The sequence below is a fragment of the Heptranchias perlo genome, chromosome 28 (assembly GCF_035084215.1).
Source record: "Heptranchias perlo isolate sHepPer1 chromosome 28, sHepPer1.hap1, whole genome shotgun sequence".
Taxonomy (NCBI): domain Eukaryota; kingdom Metazoa; phylum Chordata; class Chondrichthyes; order Hexanchiformes; family Hexanchidae; genus Heptranchias; species Heptranchias perlo.
The window spans coordinates 26103719-26123073 of NC_090352.1; the positions used below are offsets into that span (position 1 = coordinate 26103719).

At 43.8% G+C, this 19355-nt stretch overlaps 1 protein-coding gene across 1 annotated transcript in view; it reads left to right on the forward strand.

Annotated features, from left to right (window-relative positions):
- Window positions 1-418: 418 nt before the first annotated feature.
- The window catches only part of pipox (pipecolic acid oxidase), a 55409-nt gene continuing 36472 nt past the window's right edge, over window positions 419-19355 (forward strand). Inside the window, exons 1-3 of the mRNA XM_068008241.1 lie at window positions 419-507; window positions 644-822; window positions 15512-15660. Coding sequence (XP_067864342.1) covers window positions 679-822; window positions 15512-15660 — 293 coding nt within the window. The 5' untranslated portion in view covers window positions 419-507; window positions 644-678. The remainder of the gene's footprint in view (window positions 508-643; window positions 823-15511; window positions 15661-19355) is intronic.

The following is a 19355-nucleotide window of genomic DNA, read 5'->3' on the forward strand; positions in this document are numbered from 1 at the left end:
AGTGTTTAAACAGGTCCCCAAATGGGAGAGGCACTGGGACTCTATTCTACTATTACGGGATTTAAAATAAATCTAACACGAAAGAAAGGAAAAATGCTAGAAATAGGAAATAAGAACAGAAAATGCTGGAAATATGCAGCAGGTCTGTCAACATCTGTAAAAACAAACACTCGAAATGTTAACCTTTCCCTATGCATGTACTGATAGTCCTGCTGCAAATTTCCAGCATTTTCTCTTTTTCTTCCCAACACTAAATAAATTTTGCATGTTTTTAAGTGATTTACCACTCTTATCTTCTAAAGAAACCCCCTTGGAGAAGGGGTGGATGGGGCAAAAAGAGCAGTGGGAAGCCACTGGAGAGCCTAATCGCTACACTGTTGATTCTGCGCAAATGCCTTCCCTCTCTTGCCAGCAGGATCTCATACTGAGACGAGTCAGTTGTTCACTTACTGTGGAAAATATGCCTCTGGCTCCGGAGTTTAAATCTGCAGGAAAAACTGTACAACTGTGAGGCATCACACTCAGTTACAAATGTTTTCTCTATGCTTTTTTAATATTTTAAGAACTTTGTAAATTGTTATTTTACTTTTGAAGAAATTACAATTATGTCTGTCGTTTAATCAATAACTATCATTTTACCAAGGTGACCTTTAGAAGGCACATGACTTTTACATTTAAATGAACATTTGCCAAAGTGAGAGGAAGATGGCTGCTCAAAGCTTGCACAACGACTTTGATTCAATAGTTATTGGAGCAGGGATCCAGGGATCTTATACAGCCTATCATCTCTCTAAAAATTACAAGACACTGTTAATAGATCAGGTATGTACATTCAAGTAAATCTATTTGCATAGGTATGAAATTTCATCCACATTAAACTCAGCAGTTTAAATGAGTGGCCTGTCAGCTGCAAGTCAATCTGACAGTGTTGTTGTTAAGTGGCAAGTAATTTAAGTATGGAGTGGAAAACAGTGCATTGTAACTTCAATATCATTTGCAAATCCAAATACACACATTTTTCAATAGCTGCTACAAAAAGAAAATTAAACTCTATTGCCCTCTCCTTCTTAGCATTGTCACACAGTAAAGCTGGTTATCTTAAAACAGATATGTAAGCTACATGCACTCAGTTAATTTGGGTAAATGTTAAGTAACGCAGCTGCAGTTTTGGCATCTCACTTACGAAAGATTTGCAATAAGTTGCACCATTGATTGAATAAGTTATATTATATTATTGGAATTCCAGTAAATTTATCAGTGCTTTGGGAATTATACTCTGTGATTCTTAGGGCTCGATGTTAGCAGGGCTGTGGGTTCGTGGCAGGGGGGCTATTGGGCGCGTGGGTAACGCGCCCGGTGAAATTAGTCAGCCACCCGCGCGATTGCAGTCTAATTGGATCCACTTACCTTCTCTTCCGGGTTCCCCGATGCTGATCTGCGCGTCGGGCTGACTGCGCATGCGCAGTAAGATCTGACAGCTGGAGGAGCTCTATTTAAAGGGGCAGTCCTCCACTGACAGATGCTGCAACAAATAGAAAAAATTACAGCATGGAGCAGCCCAGGGGGAAGGCTGCTCCCAGTTTAATGATCCCTCACTCCAGATATCAATATATAGGGTGAGGAGGAGGGGGAGGTCAGAGATCTTCCCCCCGGTGGGCGGGAGGAAGCGGCCTACCTCTGCCACCAGGAAGGCTTGGCTCGAGGTGGCAGAGGAGGTCACCTGCACCACCAACATATCACGCACCTGCATACAGTGCAGGAGGCACTCCAATGATCTCAGTAGGTCAACCAAAGTGAGTACACTTAATCATTCCCCTACACTCCATCTGCCACATCACCGCCCCCACCCCACATCTCCTTCTGCACTGCCAACACTACTCTGTCACATCACCCCTCATACCCACTCAAACCTCATCCTCATCTTACTTGCACTTACTCACCTCGCCAGTACTCATCCCGCCACTACCACTCAACCCAATCCTCATACAATCTCATGGCTCTATCTCATACTCACCCTCTCATGCATCTCTTTCACGGTCAGCCTCACTCAACCTGCCACTACCTGTGCTGCAGCCACAGGGCATGCATCACATATGTGCAGTAGGCAGCGTAAGACAAACGTGTCGTGAGTATGAAGGGGATGCACAAGGGTGTTTGAGGGTTTGTCATGGTTGTTACATATACTGAATTTCTGACCAACTCACATCACATATTATATTGGCACCACTACTGCCATGTCTTTGCGAATCTTGTCTAGTTTGTGCAATAATGCCCTTTCCTGAGGATCAGTATGAAGACCCACAACTGATGCCACCCATTGTGTCACTGCAGAGTGGGTGTAGGTGTATTTGCAGGGCGCTTTTGTGCAGACGGCTGAGAGACGTTGGCGATGTCCCCGGTGGCACCCTGGAAGGATGCGGAGGAGAAGTTGTTGAGGGCAGTGGTGACTTTGACACCGACAGGTAAGAAGATGGTGCTCGGGCCAGCCGAGAGCAGCTTGGCATGAAGGAGGCTGCAGATGTCCACGACTACATGTTGAGTGAATCTGAGCCTCCGTGTGCACTGCTGCTCAGAGAGGTCCAGGAAACTGAGCCTCGGTCTGTGGAACGTGTGGCGAGGGTAGTGTCCTCTGCGACGCATCTCTCTGTGCGGTAGCCCTCCCTCCTGCTGTACAGGTGGATGTGTCACAGCACTCTGTTGTGGAGCTCCACGTGTCAGAGGTGGACGGCGAGGCTGGTGAGGCTGGTGATGCTGTTCGCCCTCCGAGGAGGTCATGACTGCAGCTACGGCGGCCCCCATCCGCAAGATGTACATCTGAGGGAGTCCACAAGGTAGGTACATGTCTCTGGACCCCGGGGTAAGTGTGCAAGTTGGTGACTTTGATTGTCAGGAGGAGGGTGGTGGAGGTCAAACTTTGTCCCAAGTGACAGAGTGGCCTCCTGCAATGAGTGAGGGTCTCCCCCCCCCCCACCTGTCAAATGGACCTTTGCAGCTGCCACAGGCTGATGGCTGCAACACGTCCATTTGAACTGGGAGTGTTTCCCCCAGTATGGGAAACAGTCCCAGTTTTTTATAAAATCCCGCCCCTCCTCACATAATCCCTTAATCAGGTCAGTTAATGACCTGAACAAGCAAGATAAATATTGTCAAGTGGCATCCTGCTGGCTTTAATTGCCTGCGGGATTCCCACCAGCAGGGGCTGCACGTGTCAGTGGGGAACCCGGAAGTGGGCGGGTTGGAGCCGGGCTCCGGTCCCGTTCTGGGATTCTCCGATTTTCGGTGGCCCCCCGCCAGGAACGCACCCGATAGTGGGTGCTAAAATGATGCCCTTAGTGTTTATAATGGGGGCACTGGTTTACGATGATTGGGTCAAATTCAGTTTTTATTACACGGCAATCTAAGATTTTTACCACTGTTCTGCAGGTCGCATTCTGCAATTCCTACCACTTTTCTGTGAGAAATGTAAATCAGTTACTTCGGACCGTGACCCACTGGTCTTGTTTGTACTGTCGGTAATTTTTGTTCACTCATTTATGAAATCTCTTGGACAGAAGACTGTCAAGCTTTTATATGACTCCCTTGCCAGCTGTCTAAAAGAGCTATCTGCTTATCTCCATTCCCCATACCCCTTAAAATTTTTCTTTTTCAAATGTCAGCCTTGGCTCAGAAGTAGCACTCTCCCCTCTGTGTAAGAAGATTGCGGGTTTTAGGAGCAGGTCGAGCATGGAGTTCAGTGAGAGAGATGTGCCACAGTAAAGGGCTTTAAAGTCCCAGAAACTATGCTGCTCACAGCCACAAATACAACAAGAGTTCATGGGATAGATACCAGTGGCAGAGGACTGGAAAAAATGATATTTCAGATTTTCTGATTCTGTCCTAAGAGCAGAAAATGCTGGAAACACTCAGCAGGTCAGGCAGCATCTGTGGAAGGAGGAAGGTAGGGTTACCTTTTCAGGTCGATTTATCTTTCATTTGGTTCTGACGAAAGGTCCTCGCCCTGGAACATTAACTGTACCTTCCTCTGTCCACAGATGCTGCCCGATCTGATGAGTGTTTCCAACATTTTGTGTTTTAATATCAGATTTCCAGCACCTGCAGTATTTTGCTTTTTATTTCAGAACACTGAACACAATCTTCCAGCAGTGTTTTAGTCATCTCGGATCAGAGTACTTTCTAAATGGTGAAAAGCTCAAAACAGTGGAGGTCCAAAGAGACTTAGAGGGTCCATGTACATAGATCATTAAAATGTCATGGACAGGTACAGAAAATAATCAAAAAGACTGATGGGATGCTGGTCTTTATATCTAGAGGACTAGAATACAAGGGGGTAGAAGTTATGCTGCAGCTACACAAAGCCCTGGTTAGATCACACCTGGAGCACTGTGTTCAGCTCTGAGCACTGCACCTTAGGAAGGATTTATTGGCCTTGGAGAGAGTGCAGCATTGATTTACTGGAATGATACCTGGACTCCAAGGGTTAAATTACAAGGAGATATTACACAAACTAGGGTTGTATTCCCTGGAATTTAGAAGATTAAGGGGTGATATGATTGAAGTTTTCAAGATATTAAAGGGAACTAATAGGAGGGTCGATAGAGAGAAACTATTTCCGCTGGTTGGGGAGTCTAGGACGAGGGGATAGCCTAAAAATTAGAGCCAGGACTTTCAGAAGTGAAGTTAGGAAACACTTCTACATGCAAAGGCTGGTAGAAGTTTGGAACTCTTTTCCGCAAATGGCAGTTGATGCAATCTCAATTGTTAATTTTAAATCTGAGATTGATAGATTTTTGTTAACCAAAGGGTATATGGGGCTATGGTGGGTATATGGAGTTAGGTCACAGATCAGCCATGATCTCATTGAAGGGTGGAACAGGCTCGAGGGGCTAAATGGCCTCCTCCTATTCCTATAAAATGGTCTTATCCAAAACAGGTAAGAGCTTCATTTGAATGTTATACTGCATTTAAATTAAGCAGTATAATTTTCCATCCACATAGGCTGGGATTGCACTGGATGCTTCATTTGGTTTTCTGGAGGGGGCTTAAGGAAAACACATGTATGAATGAGCTGTGAATGGATGCAGAGGCTTCATATTCCTTCATTTTTATTTTCCACTTTTGCAGTACACTTTTAGTACTGGCTTTTGTTAGTTTTTTTGTCATTCCTCTGAAAACATTTAGCTATTGGAGGTTATTGTTTATATCAGTTTATGGAACCTAAAATAGACAAATTTGTCTGCTAATTCGCCAGAAATCTGACCGTCATTGAAACATTAAAAAGCTTTGGCAGAGCAGGAAAAGCTGAAAATAGAGGTGGGGGTGGGGGTGGGGGGGGGCATGATAAAGGAGCTTGCACAAAGAAACTTTCAAGGGAGCAACAAGGCATCTAAATGGAAGCTGAACAGTATTGCGGCTGTCAGCAACTCAAGTTAAAATTATTGATTGGTTGCTTTTATGCAGTATTTGCAATATTTCATGGTGTATGCAGTACAGCAGTCATCAGATCCAGATGGCCTGACAATGACTGAAGCCAAACCGCATTGTAGGCACTGGGTAAATAAGGACCCAGTTCCAAGGTAAGCAGTACCTGTGATACCTGCAGCCAGCCGGCACTATAGGGACGACATTGCTAGTGGTAGTCAAGGTCATTGTTTCAGTTTTTGCCACCTTCCAGCCTAGGAATCAACTGAAGTGTCAGCCTGTGTACTGCCCACACATTTATCAAGAGAGTTGTAGATTCCAGGTTTGCTGATGACTCTAAGGTAGAAGGCACAGTAAGTTCTCTACATGGGAAGTTACAAAGGGACATAGACAGACTAAGCGAGTGGGTACAACTATGGCAGATGGAGCTTAAGGTGGGAAGCGTGAGGTCTTTGGATCCGAAAGAGGTAAATCAGAATATTTTCTTAATGGTAAGAGACAGTGTGTAGCTGCGTTGGTACTTGCAAACCTTTTGTGAGAAGGATGTAGGGTGCTGTCTTCTTCTGCATTACTGGCAGTGTTGACAGACTTATCTTCCTGGCCTACAGTGACAAAAAAAAAACATATTTAGAATACTGGCTCCAAAATACACCTTCAAACAGAGTTTGCAATTGAAGGTGTTGTAGGGGTGATTTGTGTCACATTATTACCCTGTTTTTCAGGGGCGGTAGTGTGACGAAAATAGAGAACGCATGCTGATTTTCCATCTGATGCGATTTTCAAGCAGACCTCAATTTAGACGGCCATTGCTTTTACCAGAAACAGATGGCAGCCTAATGAATTTATTTAACTTAGGGTCCTAGGACACAATCAGGACCAGGATGCCATTTTGGTCTCCCACCCGCATTGCTATCTCCAGTTCCTCAACCCACCGACAAACCATGGATGGGACTCGGCGTGAAGCAATCATTTCCAGTGGCATTTAAAGGCATCCTCAAGCGCTCTCAGGTAAAATGCTGCAAGGTTTCAAGAGACATTTTGCTTCTATTACATTGTGGCTTTTAAATACCTAGACCATTTCAAAGTGCTTGTAGTGCCTGTTGAATGTTCTGAACTGGCTTCTGGCAACACACCTTTTGGCAATTCCACTCTGGCAAGAGGAAGAGGAGGAGGAGCCTCAGAAGGAAGGAGTATGCAGAGGGAAAGCAATAGAATGAAGCATGCTCACTGGAATCCTTACCCTCCGAACAGAACGTATAGGCCCAGGACAACATAACTGCAGTTCTCTCAGGAGCAGTGCATTAGGAGACCAGGCTCCTCTGGAGAGGCTGCCAGAATTGTGTCACCATCAGCAACAGGACCTACAATCAACTGCCACAGCTGTAACAGTTTGTTGCAGTCAAGGTCACTGCATCATTCAGCAGGCTCGAGGGGCCGATTGGCCTACTCCTGCTCCAATTTCTTATGTTCTTATGTTCTTATGTTCTTTGCCTTTGGCTCCTTCCAGCTGCCACAGGGAATATCAGTAACATCAGTCAGTCTGCAGTTCATATTAGCATTAAGCAGGTAACTGATGTCGTGTTTGCTAAAGCTTCTTTTACCATGGACACCCTGAAGCAGCAAGATAATGTACTGAGGTTGCATGGATTGCAGGGTTCCCCTAAGCCTGGGGCATCAATGACTGAACCCATGTCACCCTGCAGGCTCCTTCAGATGAGTAAGAAGTAAAGACAGGCATGGTGTGTGAAGGGAGGATGGATGCATAAGAGGCCAGGTTCCGAGGAATGGATTATTTGGAGGGAGGCTTGGAGGGCTAGAGGAGTTTAGAGAGATATAGGGAGGGGCGAGGCGATGAAGGGATTTAAACATGAGGAAGAGAATTTTAAATTTGGGGCATTAGGGGACTGTGAGTCAATGTAGGTCAGCGAGGACTGGGGTGATGGGTGAACAAGACTTGGTGTTCGATAGCTTCCAGGCATGGGAGTGTTCGATGTTCTCCGGTTTATGGATGGTGGTGGATGGGAGGCCAGCCAGGAGAGCATTGGTATTGTTGTTTTTTTGGAGATGACAGGCAAGGGTGCGGATTTCAGCAGGAGATAGGAGTGGAGGCAGAAATAGGCAGTCTTTGTGACGGAGAGGATACACAGTCAGAAACTCAGCTCAAGGTAGTTAATCGGATGTAAACAGTCTGGTTCAGCCTAAGACAGTGGCCAGGAAGGGAATGGAATCTGTAGCAAGGGCACTGAGTTTGTTGCAGGGGCTGAAGATGAAGGCTTCGGTCTTACCAATGTTTAAGTGGAGGAAATTATGGCTCATCCAAGACTGTCTTGGATGTTGGGCATGCAGTCTGACAACACAGACAGTGGAGGGGTCAAGATAGGTGTTGGAGACATAGATCTTGGGCATCGTCAGCGCAGAAGTGTAATCTGTCTTCTTGAATCGCAAGGACCACCACTCCATTATTCTGCAACTTGTGTGTGATGACCAGTAGCACATCATGCAGGCTTGTGGCCACTTTTCTGATAGTTGCCATGACACTTTTGTTTTGGGTCAATCCTGGATCCCTCTCTCTTTGCCCCTACATAGCAAGTGAGAGGCTGGCTGCTTAGGGACAAAGGTTATCCCCTGCACACTTGGCTCATAACACCCCTCAGAAATTAGCAGCTGAACTGCACTACAGTCAACTGGAACCCTCAATGAGCAATCCATTGGAGTCTTCAAGCAATGATTCCACTGTTTTGGCAGGTCTGGTAGCTTCCTGCAATACAGCTCACAGAGATTGTTCCATATGTTAATGGTCTGCTGTATGCTTTACAACTTTGCTGTGCAGCAAGGAGTGACCATTTGACAAGGACCTTCAGCACGATAAGGGAGACGACACTGATGGTAGAGGATGGTGAGGAAGCAAGAGGGCTCCAACAGTTGCCTGCAGACAATGTTCTTCAGCAGCAGCTCATTGAACCTCAACTGAACAATCCTGCTCCCCTACGTCAATAATCATGGCCAACATCTTTCCCAGTCCATTCACGTTCAAATAAACTGCATCTGCCCAAAGAACAGCATTACTATTCATGAGAACTAACATTGCAGAGCCATCAGCTACTCCAGTAACACTCTCTGCACACAAAGTTTCAAAAAGGATTATCATTTTACTGCCCGAGCCACGTGCTAATTGGCATAGGGATAGACAGATCAAGAAGGTGAATGCGTGGCTGAAAGACTCGTGTGGGAATGAGGGGTTCTATTTCACGTGACACTGGCACCAGTACTGGGACAGGAAGGAGCTGTACCGCAGGGACGGGCTCCACCTGAACCGGAATGGGACCAGTGTCCTAGCGGAAAGGAAAAAAAGGGCTGTGGATAGGGTTTTAAGTAAGATGGGGGAAGCAATCTAGTGAAAATAACATAAGTAGAAAATTCAGTCGATAAAAGAAATAGGAGACGAGAGTAAAGGTCAGACCAGGGTGAGGAATAAGGGTAACAAACAGTCAGGGAAAAATTACAGTTATAGAACATAAGTACAAAATGAGTTTAAAAATAAAGTGAGGGGAACAATTATTAAAAGCAAATTAAATTGCCTGCATGGCAATGGGCACAGCATCTGAAACAAAACGGGGAAACTGGAGTTAAATACTACATGATATAACGTATTTAGAAAGTTGTAAACAATTTTACAACACCAAGTTATAGTCCAACAAATTTATTTTAAATTCCACAAGCTTTCGGAGGCTTCCTCCTTCCTCAGGTGAACGGTGTGGAAACCTGAGGAAGGAGGAAGCCTCCGAAAGCTTGTGGAATTTAAAATAAATTTGTTGGACTATAACTTGGTGTTGTAAAATTGTTTACAATTGTAAACCCCAGTCCATCACCGGCATCTCCAAATCACGTATTTAGAAAGGATAAGGAAGGAAGAAGGGGGTGGGGTAGCTCTACTAATTAGAGTCAACATAATGGCAATAGAAAAAAAGTAATACAAGATAGAAACAGAATCCGTATGGATTGAGACAATGGATAAGAAGGGATCGATCAAGTTAATAGGTATATTCTACACACCACCTAATAGTGAAAGGGAAGTGGAGGCAAATCAATGAAATGAGTAAAAAAACATCGAATAATAATCATGGGAGATTTCATCTACCCGCAAAAAACCTGGCACGAGGAGGTAGGGAAAGGGGAATGGAGTTTTTAAAGTGTTCACAGGGACTCCATTCTTACCTGAACAAGACAGAAATCACTGCTGGATCCAGTAATGGGAAATGCACCAGAGCAGATAAGAGAAGTAAGCTTAGGGGAACATCTAGGCAATTGCGATCATAACGTTATAAGATTTAAAATAATGATTGAGAAAGACATATGTAAAACAAAGACCAAAGTTAAATGCTAATTTTGAGGGGATGAAAATGGAACTGGGGAAGGTAAACTTTAAAAAAAATTGACGAAGAGGTAGAACTGCAGTGGGTAATATTTAAAATGGTGATGAATAGAGTTCAGGAGAAATACATTCCTCCAAAAAACAAGAACAAACTAGCCAATAATGAAACACCATGGATGAATAAAGAGATAAGGGTAAAATTGAAACTAAAGAAAAAGGCATACACTAAGTACATGGACAATAAAGGAGAGGATGACAAAAGGGAATATGAAGATGTTACGAAAGAAGTCAAAAAACAATTAGGAAAGCAAAGAGGAAATACAAATTTAAATTATCAAGGAATATAAAAAGAAATAGCAAAGTACTCTACAGACACATAAATAACAAAAAAAGGATAGAGATTGGACCACTAACGGATGCACAAGATAAACTCACAGGTAATGACAGTGAAATGCCAGAAATATTGAATAGTTACTTTGGGCTCGATTTTACCACCCGCTATCGGGTGCGTTCTCGGCCGGGGGGCCCCGAAAATCGCAAAATCCAGGAGCGGGACTGGATCCCGCCTCAATCCCACCCACTTCCGGGTTCCCCGCTGACGCGCCGGCGTGCGCGCGCAGCCCCCGCTGGTGGGAACCCCGCAGGCAATTAAAGCCCGCGGGATGCCACTTGACAATATTTACTTTGGTATTTCAGGTCATTAACTGACCTGATTAAGGGACTGTGTGTGATTTTTGATCAACATGGGACTGTTTCCCACACTGGGGGAAACACTCCCAGCTCTAATGGACGTGTTGCAGCTGTCAGCCTGTGGCAGCTGCAAAGGTCCATTTGACAGGTGGGGGGGGGCGGGGCAGAGACCCTCACCCATTGCAGGAGGCCACTCTGTCACTTGGGACAAAGTTTGGCCTCCACCACCCTCCTCCTGACGGTCAAAGTCACCAACCTGCACACTTACCCCGGGGTCCGGAGACATGTACCTACCTTGCGGACCTCCTCAGATGTACATCTTGCGGATGGGGGCCGCCATAGCTGCAGTCATGACCTCCTCAGAGGGCGAACAGTATCACCAGCCTCACCAGCCTCGCCATCCACGCCGTCCGCCTCTGACACGTGGAGCTCCACAACAGAGTGCTGTGACACATCCACCTGTACAGCAGGAGGGAGGGCTACCGCAGAGAGAGATGCGTCGCAGAGGGCACTACCCTCGCCACAGGTTCCACAGTCCGAGGCTCAGCCTCCTGGACCTCTCTGAGCAGCAGTGCACACGGAGGCTCAGAGTCACTCGACATGTAGCCGTGGACATCTGCAGCCTCTTTCATGCTGAGCTGCTCCTGGCTGGCCCGAGCACCATCTTCTTACCTGTCGATGTCAAAGTCACCACTGCCCTCCCGCACTTCTCCTCCGCAGCCTTCCAGGGTGCAACCGGGGACATCGCCGATGTCTCTCAGTCGTCTGCGCAGAAGAGCCCTGCAAATACACCTACACCCACTCTGCAGTGACACAATGGATGGCATCAGTGGTGGGTCCTCATAGTGATACCCAGGAGCAGGCATTATTGCACAAACCGGACAGGATTTGCAAAGACATGGCAGTAGTGGTGACAATATAATGTGTGATGTGAGTTGTTCTGAAATTCAATATAAGTAACAACCATGACAAACCCTCAAACACCCTTGTGCATCCCCTTCATGCTCACGACACGTTTGCCTTACGCTGCCTACTGCACATATGTGATGCATGCCCTGTGGCTGCAGCACAGGTGGTGGCAGGTTGAGTGAGGCTGGCCGTGAGAGAGATGCACGAGAGGGTGAGTATGGGATAGAGCCTTGAGATTGTATGAGGATTGGGTTGCGTGGTAGTGGCGGGGTGAGTACTGGCGAGGTGAGTAAGTGCAGGTAAGATGAGGATGGGGTTTGAGTGGGTATGAGGGGTGATGTGACAGAGTAGTGTTGGCAGTGCCGAAGGAGATGTGGGGTGGGGGCAGTGATGTGGCAGACGGAGTGTAGGGGAAGGACTGCGTGTACTCACTGTGGCGGACCTACTGAGGTCATTGGACCGCCTCCTGCACTGTATGCAGGTGGGCGATATGTTGGTGGCGCTGGTGACCCCCTCTGCCACCTCGAGCCAGGCCTTCCTGGTGGCGGAGGCGGCCCGCTTCCTCCCGCCCGCCGGGTGGAAGATCTCTGTCCTCCCCCTCCTCCTCACCCCATGTATTGATACCTGGGGTGAGGCATCATTAAACTGGGAGCAGCCTTCCCCCTGGGTTGCTCCATGCAGTCATTTTTGCTATTTGTTGCAGCATCTGTCAGTGGAGGACTGCCCCTTTAAATAGAGCGCCTCCAGCTGACAGATCTTACTGCGCATGCGCAGCCCGCCCGACGCGCAGATCAGCAGCGGGGAACCCGGAGGAGCAGGTAAGTGGATCCAATTAGTGGATTGGATGCTACGATCGCGCGGGAAACCCACTAATTTCACCGGGCGCGTTACCCACGCGCCCGCTAGCCCATCCGCCGAGAACCCGCAGCCCTGCTAAAATCGTGCCCTTTGTCTCAATATTTACCAGGGAGATTAACAAGGTGGGCAATGCATTAGATGATCAAGAAAGATATAAAGACATTTAAGATAGAAAGCGGGGAGATAATTGATAAACTAATCAAGCTTACAGAGGATAAGACCCCTGGTCCAGATGGATTGCTTTAACGCATATTAAAAGAAGTTAGGAAAGAGATAGCAGAGGCACTATTACATATATAAATTAATTAGAAAAGGGAATAGTGCCAGAGGACTGGCGGACAGCTAATGTTATTCCTACATTTAAAAAAGGAGCTAGAACAAATTCAGCGAACTTTAGACCAGTGAACAACGCCGGGGTAGGAAAGATAATGGAATCTTTACTCAATGTAATAGAAAAACATCTAGGAAATGAAAATATAATAAAGAATAGTAAGCACGGATTTCAGAAGGGAAAATCATGCTTGACCGACCTTACTGAATTCTTTGAAGAAGTAACAGAAAGAGCAGACAAGGGTAATGCAATGGATATTTGAATTTTCAAAAGACCTTCAATAAGGTACCACATTATACACACATGACTAATATCAGAGCATGTTGAGTCAGGGGACAGGTAGCAGAATTGCTAGCAAGCTGGCTACAAAACAGAAAGTAGGGGTTAAGGGTAGCTACTCAGACTGTCAAAAGGTGGGAAGTAATGTTCCATAGAGATCGGTGCTGGGACCACTGTTGTTCACAATTTACATTAACGATTTGGACTTGGGAATCGGAAGTACAATTTCAAAATTTGCGGACGACACCAAATTGGGGGTATAGTTTCTACGAAGGAAGAATGCGTAACGCAAGAAGACATTAATAAACTTTCCGAATGGGCATGTAATTGGCAAATGAATTTCAGTGTAGGTAAGTTTGAGATGGTTCATTTTGGTAGGAAGCAAGGAGCCAACATACTGCTTGGATAATCATTCTAAATGGGATAGAGGAGCAAAGGGATCTCGGGGGTACAGATGCACAAATCATTAAAAGTAGGGTCAGGTTAATAAGGCCATAAAAAAGGCAAACCAAACTTGTTGGGGGAGTCCAAAACTTGAGGTCATAAATATAAGATAGTCACTAATAAATCCAATAGGGAATCCATTCTGCTACTTGCCCCTGACACCACATGCTCTGACCTTTGTCATGAGTTTACTCTGTGGTACCTCATCGAAGGCCTTTTGAAAATCCAAATATATTACACCTACTGTATTAGCCAATAGCAGCACTTTAAGATTTCACCCAATACCACTTTTAATGTTAAATTTGTTTGAATGAAGTGTCTGTAGGGTTTTTCTTTTTAATTATTTTTTTCTTACACCGTGAAACGTTACCAACCAAAATCTGTGCTAGCAGGTAGTTTACCTGTTTTCTCACATCTGCCAATGCCAATCTATCACCAGTTATCAGAGTCTGCCTCAAGGTGACTCATTATCCCTCTCAGCAGATGTCTCACAACAGCACGGCTAAAACGCGAACCCACGATTTGCAAAATCACTGGCACTAACCCATGTCCTCACACTGCACAGTAAACTCTGACTACATCAGCATGTAGGTTTTGTGACTTTATTATAACCATGTGATTAACTAAAAAAGCAGTCATCAAAAATATTTTTTAAAATTCCTTTCTTCTCACGTTATATATTCTTCCTGATTAAAATAATACTTAAATATTTGATTATATGAATAGATGTAACAATATAATGTCTCCCCATCACAATTGTTAATGTTTTCAATGCTAAGCATTCTAAATAGTGGTAATTAATTGGCTAATTTTACATGAAGACAGCAGCACCTGTAACAAGTCTAATCTGGTCTGCATTAGCACCCAATATTGTATTGTTATAATTTAAATTCATTTGCACAATGCGGTTAAATAGGCTGTGCTACAATTGCTGCTATAGAAATCGGAATCTAAACACTATTCCAGAACCCGAGTTCTGTATTTATCAGGATGATACTCTATAATTTTAGGATGTTGAATCACATAAAACAGTTGTTAAATCAACTTGATTTATGTCTTTAATTTTAGAACTATGACTTCACGGAACATTATTTCCAATGTTTCAATCAAATCATGTATCTAGAAATCTGTTTTATTTAAAAATAATTCTTAGCTGTATTTCAGTGAATTTTCATAAGCCATGATATCCTTCAGCGGGTCTCTATCAAAAAGCACAAGACAATATCAGTGTTTAATCTCTGCTATATATAAATCATGGGTGCTAAGCCTAAATCATTTAATGTCTCTGGATCATTTTGATCCAGTCATATGGGAACCAGCAGCTGTCTGAGTACGAACTACAAACAGATCCTCCACGTTTGAAGAATCTGAGAGAGAACAGCAGTCTGTAAGTTTGTCAATGCTGGCCACTCATTATTTTCAGTGCGAAGATTTGTGCAAAAGTGGGACTTTATTTTCTAAATGAAGTTGCACTTATCTTCAACCTGCTTAAGAGGAGTTATTAAGTGTTATGTTCTTGACTTGCCGCATTTAACAGCCCTAGTTTGCACAGGTTGAAGATGATGTAATGTAGCTTCTCTGAAAATTTAAAAACTGCATAGGCAAAATACACAAGATGAGAGAACACATATATTACTGATTGAAAAGCAGTTAACTTTTGCAAGATAACGTGCAGCAGATGTAAGTTAGTATTTAAAGGGGTGCAATAGATTTATTGAGGTTTGACAGTATTCTATATGGAAGTTAGCTAACTTCTATTTTTTTTAAACATACACTGGTTACCATTTCTATCCCTATTGGAATGAATGGAAATGCCCCTACCACACGATAGCCACATATCTTGTAATACTGCAGCATTTGTCAATTTAACATACGGACAAAAAAGTTCCATAGAGAATAACCATGTAACATAGGCAGTTTTGTTCTACTCTGCCATACTTTAAAAAAAGTTACTAAGTCAACACCAGTTCCATGCCTGACTAGGCAAAGTACAGCTGTTATCCAATTCTCTATAGCCTGTGTGTTGTGACAGTATCCTATGAGGAATAGAGTAAGACATCAACTGATTCAACTTGTGACCTGCAGTCACTGCCAAATGTAGTAAGAGGTGTCTTTTTCCCCATTTGCCCTGATAAATCTTTTTTTTTAAGCTAATCTTCATTCTTGTGAATGTTGTACAGACAATTTTGCATTTGTCTCTCTGCTTACAGTTTACCCTGCCTCACTCCCGTGGAAGTTCCCATGGAAAAACTCGAATTATTCGGAAAGCCTATTACAAAGCTTACTACACACAGATGATGACTGAATGCTACCAGCTCTGGAACCAACTGGAAGCTGAAGCCAATGTTGAACTATTCAGGTAAATTAGCACCCAAGCATTTCAAATTAGGGACATCCCAGCAATAAAAAGAAATACTTGCATTTATATAGTACCTTATTACTTTGTGAAATGTCTCAAATCGCAGAACACAAAAAATGACCTTTGGAGTGACTATTGTTATGTAGGCAAACAGTATCAATACCTTGCTGCATTTGCTTTTGGAATGTGGCCAATTGAAATGACTTGGAATGAACGTATGGATTAGATGAACAGTCATGGATGCTCTCTTCACAAACCAATGCAGATGGGTTCACCTCAGACTAAAATACATGTGATATTTGAAACACTTGAATTTTCAAGAGACCAACCAACCTAAAAGTTACCTCATCAGTCACTCTCCCACATTCAACTGCCCCTCCCCCATTCACAAAGGCACTCCTCCTCCTCCAGTCCCAGCCCACAGAGACACTGCACCACATCCAACTCCACACCTATTCAGAGAAACACTCTTTTCTCCAAGCTTCCCAGTTCATACTTGCACTTTTTACCTCCAATTTAGTTAAGCTGGTACTTTTTCCTACTCTCCCCTGTTTAAATTAGTATTATTCCTTCCCCTGCAGTACATACTGGCACTGTCCTTCCTCACCTACCCCAAAGAAATGTTCCTCATTTCTTCCCCCTCCCTAAAGGTTGGGTTTTTCTTTTAGATTTCCAGCATCTGCAGTATTTTGCTTTTGATTCTATAAAAGGACTAGTTTCTCTTCAATTTTATTTAAACCCAATTCCACATAGATAATATCTGCCATGCTACAGAACTGCTGTGCATCAACTGACCAAATCTATCGTAAACGGGAGCAGGTTGGGAATTTGGGCAACTTTTCAAGATTTGACAAGTTGAATATTTACACTAAGTATTGTTAAACGTGTGCAGACTGTCAGACCTCGAAAGGCCCAGTCACCAAATAGATTGTCCCACACTAGTGTTTGGTCAGCTAGGTGCATGGTAAGTTCTAGCAGATTGAGGAACGTTTTCACTCAATTGAAGGAGCATCTAACAGAGCAATTTCACGGGGGGAGGAACAGAGGAGAAGTAGAGAAAAGTTGGCATTATCCTTCTCACACTGCAACAATGCACTTCAACATTGGAGGCTATAGCTGTGTAAAGGTTTGTGGCTTAGACTGCCAGATCCACTTGCTTATCTGGTTGAGGGTTGACTCCTTGCAGAAAAATTATTTGTAATTTTTTTTTAAATCAAGTTTTATTTGTTAAAATAAGTCTTGTGCTCAAAGCGTATCACAGTGCTTGTTCTTGGCAAAGAGATCCTCTGCAATGGAGGTACAGTCCTGTGATTTGTGTTCACTCGATACAGTACTTTGAGTACATTCAACAGCAGCCCCCATCACTTCTCCTGTGTTTTGTGCCTGCAGCCTGATCGGTCAGAACTTTGAGCAATTTTAAAGATAGTGTTGTTTCCCCTGAGGAATGCGGATGTCATTAGTTTTGAGTAGGTTCCAGTGAATCCAGTATAGAGCATTGTTCAGTCACATACTACTGTTCAGTGGACTTCCCAATTAGTTCTAGCTATTCTATTTATATCCGTTTTATTTACCTCTCTCTTTTTATACTGCACCACATTATACAGTGCAGTCAATTTAAATAACTGATGAGTGAATATTTCTGTAAAATAAGCGAAAACCCCAAACTACCTTCTGTCTACACCCCATATCGATTTTTGTTAAGTGATTAATGTTAGCTGTAATTTCAGTTTAAGTGAATATTTTTTTTTTAATAAGTTATATTGTGCTGTAAATATCAAATTCAGTCACTTTCAACCTGATGTATTACTTGACTCATTATTCTTCAAACTCTAGAAAGTAGGAAAGGTATAAAACAGTTCACATACTAACAAATCTTCAATTGAAAGTATCAATCATGTACCAGACTGTGAACTCCTGATGAGAATACATTTTTATCATAAACTAACATAGTCACCAGGCTAATATTTCATTGGGTGAAAATCCATTGGATGCTCACTTGAAAACAATTATATTTTGAGAGCACATTTGCTGAGTTTGTAAAAAGTAGCTTTTTAAAAAAAAACTTTCAAAAGGCTCAGTACTTGGGTTACATCCCTACCAACAGTCACAGGTAAAAGTCCCAAGACTGCCTCACATACAACACACCAGTGATGAATTTTCAGTGGTCGGCTATACCATCTCACAACTACAGATAGCCTCAATTTGATGCCAGAAGAAAGACTCCTTGTAACAACTGCTGGTATTGCAAGGAACCTAAAAAATAAACTCAATGTTCTCTAATTATGCAACTGCACCACTGGTATCGTTCAATTCTCCTAGTTAATTAGGTTTGCCTGCTATCTTACTGTTCAGTACTTATCTTCAGTAATTGTGATTGCCGATTTTCTATGGTTGGAGCAGGCTGGGTTAGTCCATGTACATCACAGAAAAGTAAGGACCTTGACACAATTCATAATTACTTTTAATTTCATTCATTACCATTACCAGATTCTAAAACCCAATGTTCAGTGCTAGGTTCTGAATACTCATTCAGACTTCTGATTCTGATTGTACAGCAAGAGTTCTCCTTCTGGCTCCACAAAGATGCTTTGGGCCTCCCCTTCCCTGTGCTTTCCCCCCACCCCTCCGATTGCGGAATTGCCCCCGCCCCCGCCCCCCCACCCAATCTGTACTTGGTTGTCCGGGCACTGTTTCCATGAATCCCCAACACTCCAATTTTGACCTGCCCGCCGATAGTGACGTTATGCCCGCCAGTTTAGGCAGGAGTCAGTCTAGGCATGAAAGTGAGGCCTGGGAGTTAAAGTGTCCTGGGCCTCGCACTCTAGACAGCTCACTGTCCACTTCAACTCCCACATCCCAGATTCCCGCCTTTTGACTTCACTGGATAGCAAAATTGGGCAGGGTGTGCAATGGGCACCTGACCTGCTAACCCCAGTTTTACACCCAGTACTGAAAGTTAAAATCTACCCCTATGTCTGATAACTTTGTCATTGACTTCCGGCCCACACCACCTGTTGAACCCTACTTTAGTGAACCCTAAGTTCCTGCTCCCACCTCCTCTTAAAAAGGTCCAAGTCTTCTCACCTTCAGGACATCCTGTCAATTTCCAGCCATATCATTCAGTCTTTTACTACATTTGCTGGGAAGAAGAAATCTGCATTTGTAGTTCAGCATCAGGCCCTGACTTGATACTAGCAATATCAATTTATAACAAGACATGTTTAACGTGCCTTCCTACTTCCTTCTGATTGCAAGAAACTATTTCATCAATTGGGCCCACATTGGATCCCATGCTAATTATCATCACTTGTTACCAACCTCTTGAACCAGTGCTTGTTTTCAACCCCGGACCAGAGGCTTCACGGGGTGGAGGGGTAACCGCAAATCAAACTGTAGGTAGTTACTGTGAGACGGGAAAAGAAACCTATTCCATTTTAATATGTAGTAGGAGGCAAAGTGTCCATAATCCCTGCAGGACCATGTAGGGACATTTGAATTCATTTTCAATGAGGGTGTGTCTCATTAGGTTGCAATCATGTTGCTCTTGTTTATTGAACAGAGCAGCACCAATGCTGAAGTTAGATGGATTTTAAATGGCAGAAGGTGATGTGGAGGCACGAGCATTTTCTTAAGGGGGGAGAAATATAATTTTATTCCATTTAATAATCAAGTTCCAATAGAGACGGTTTGTGAAT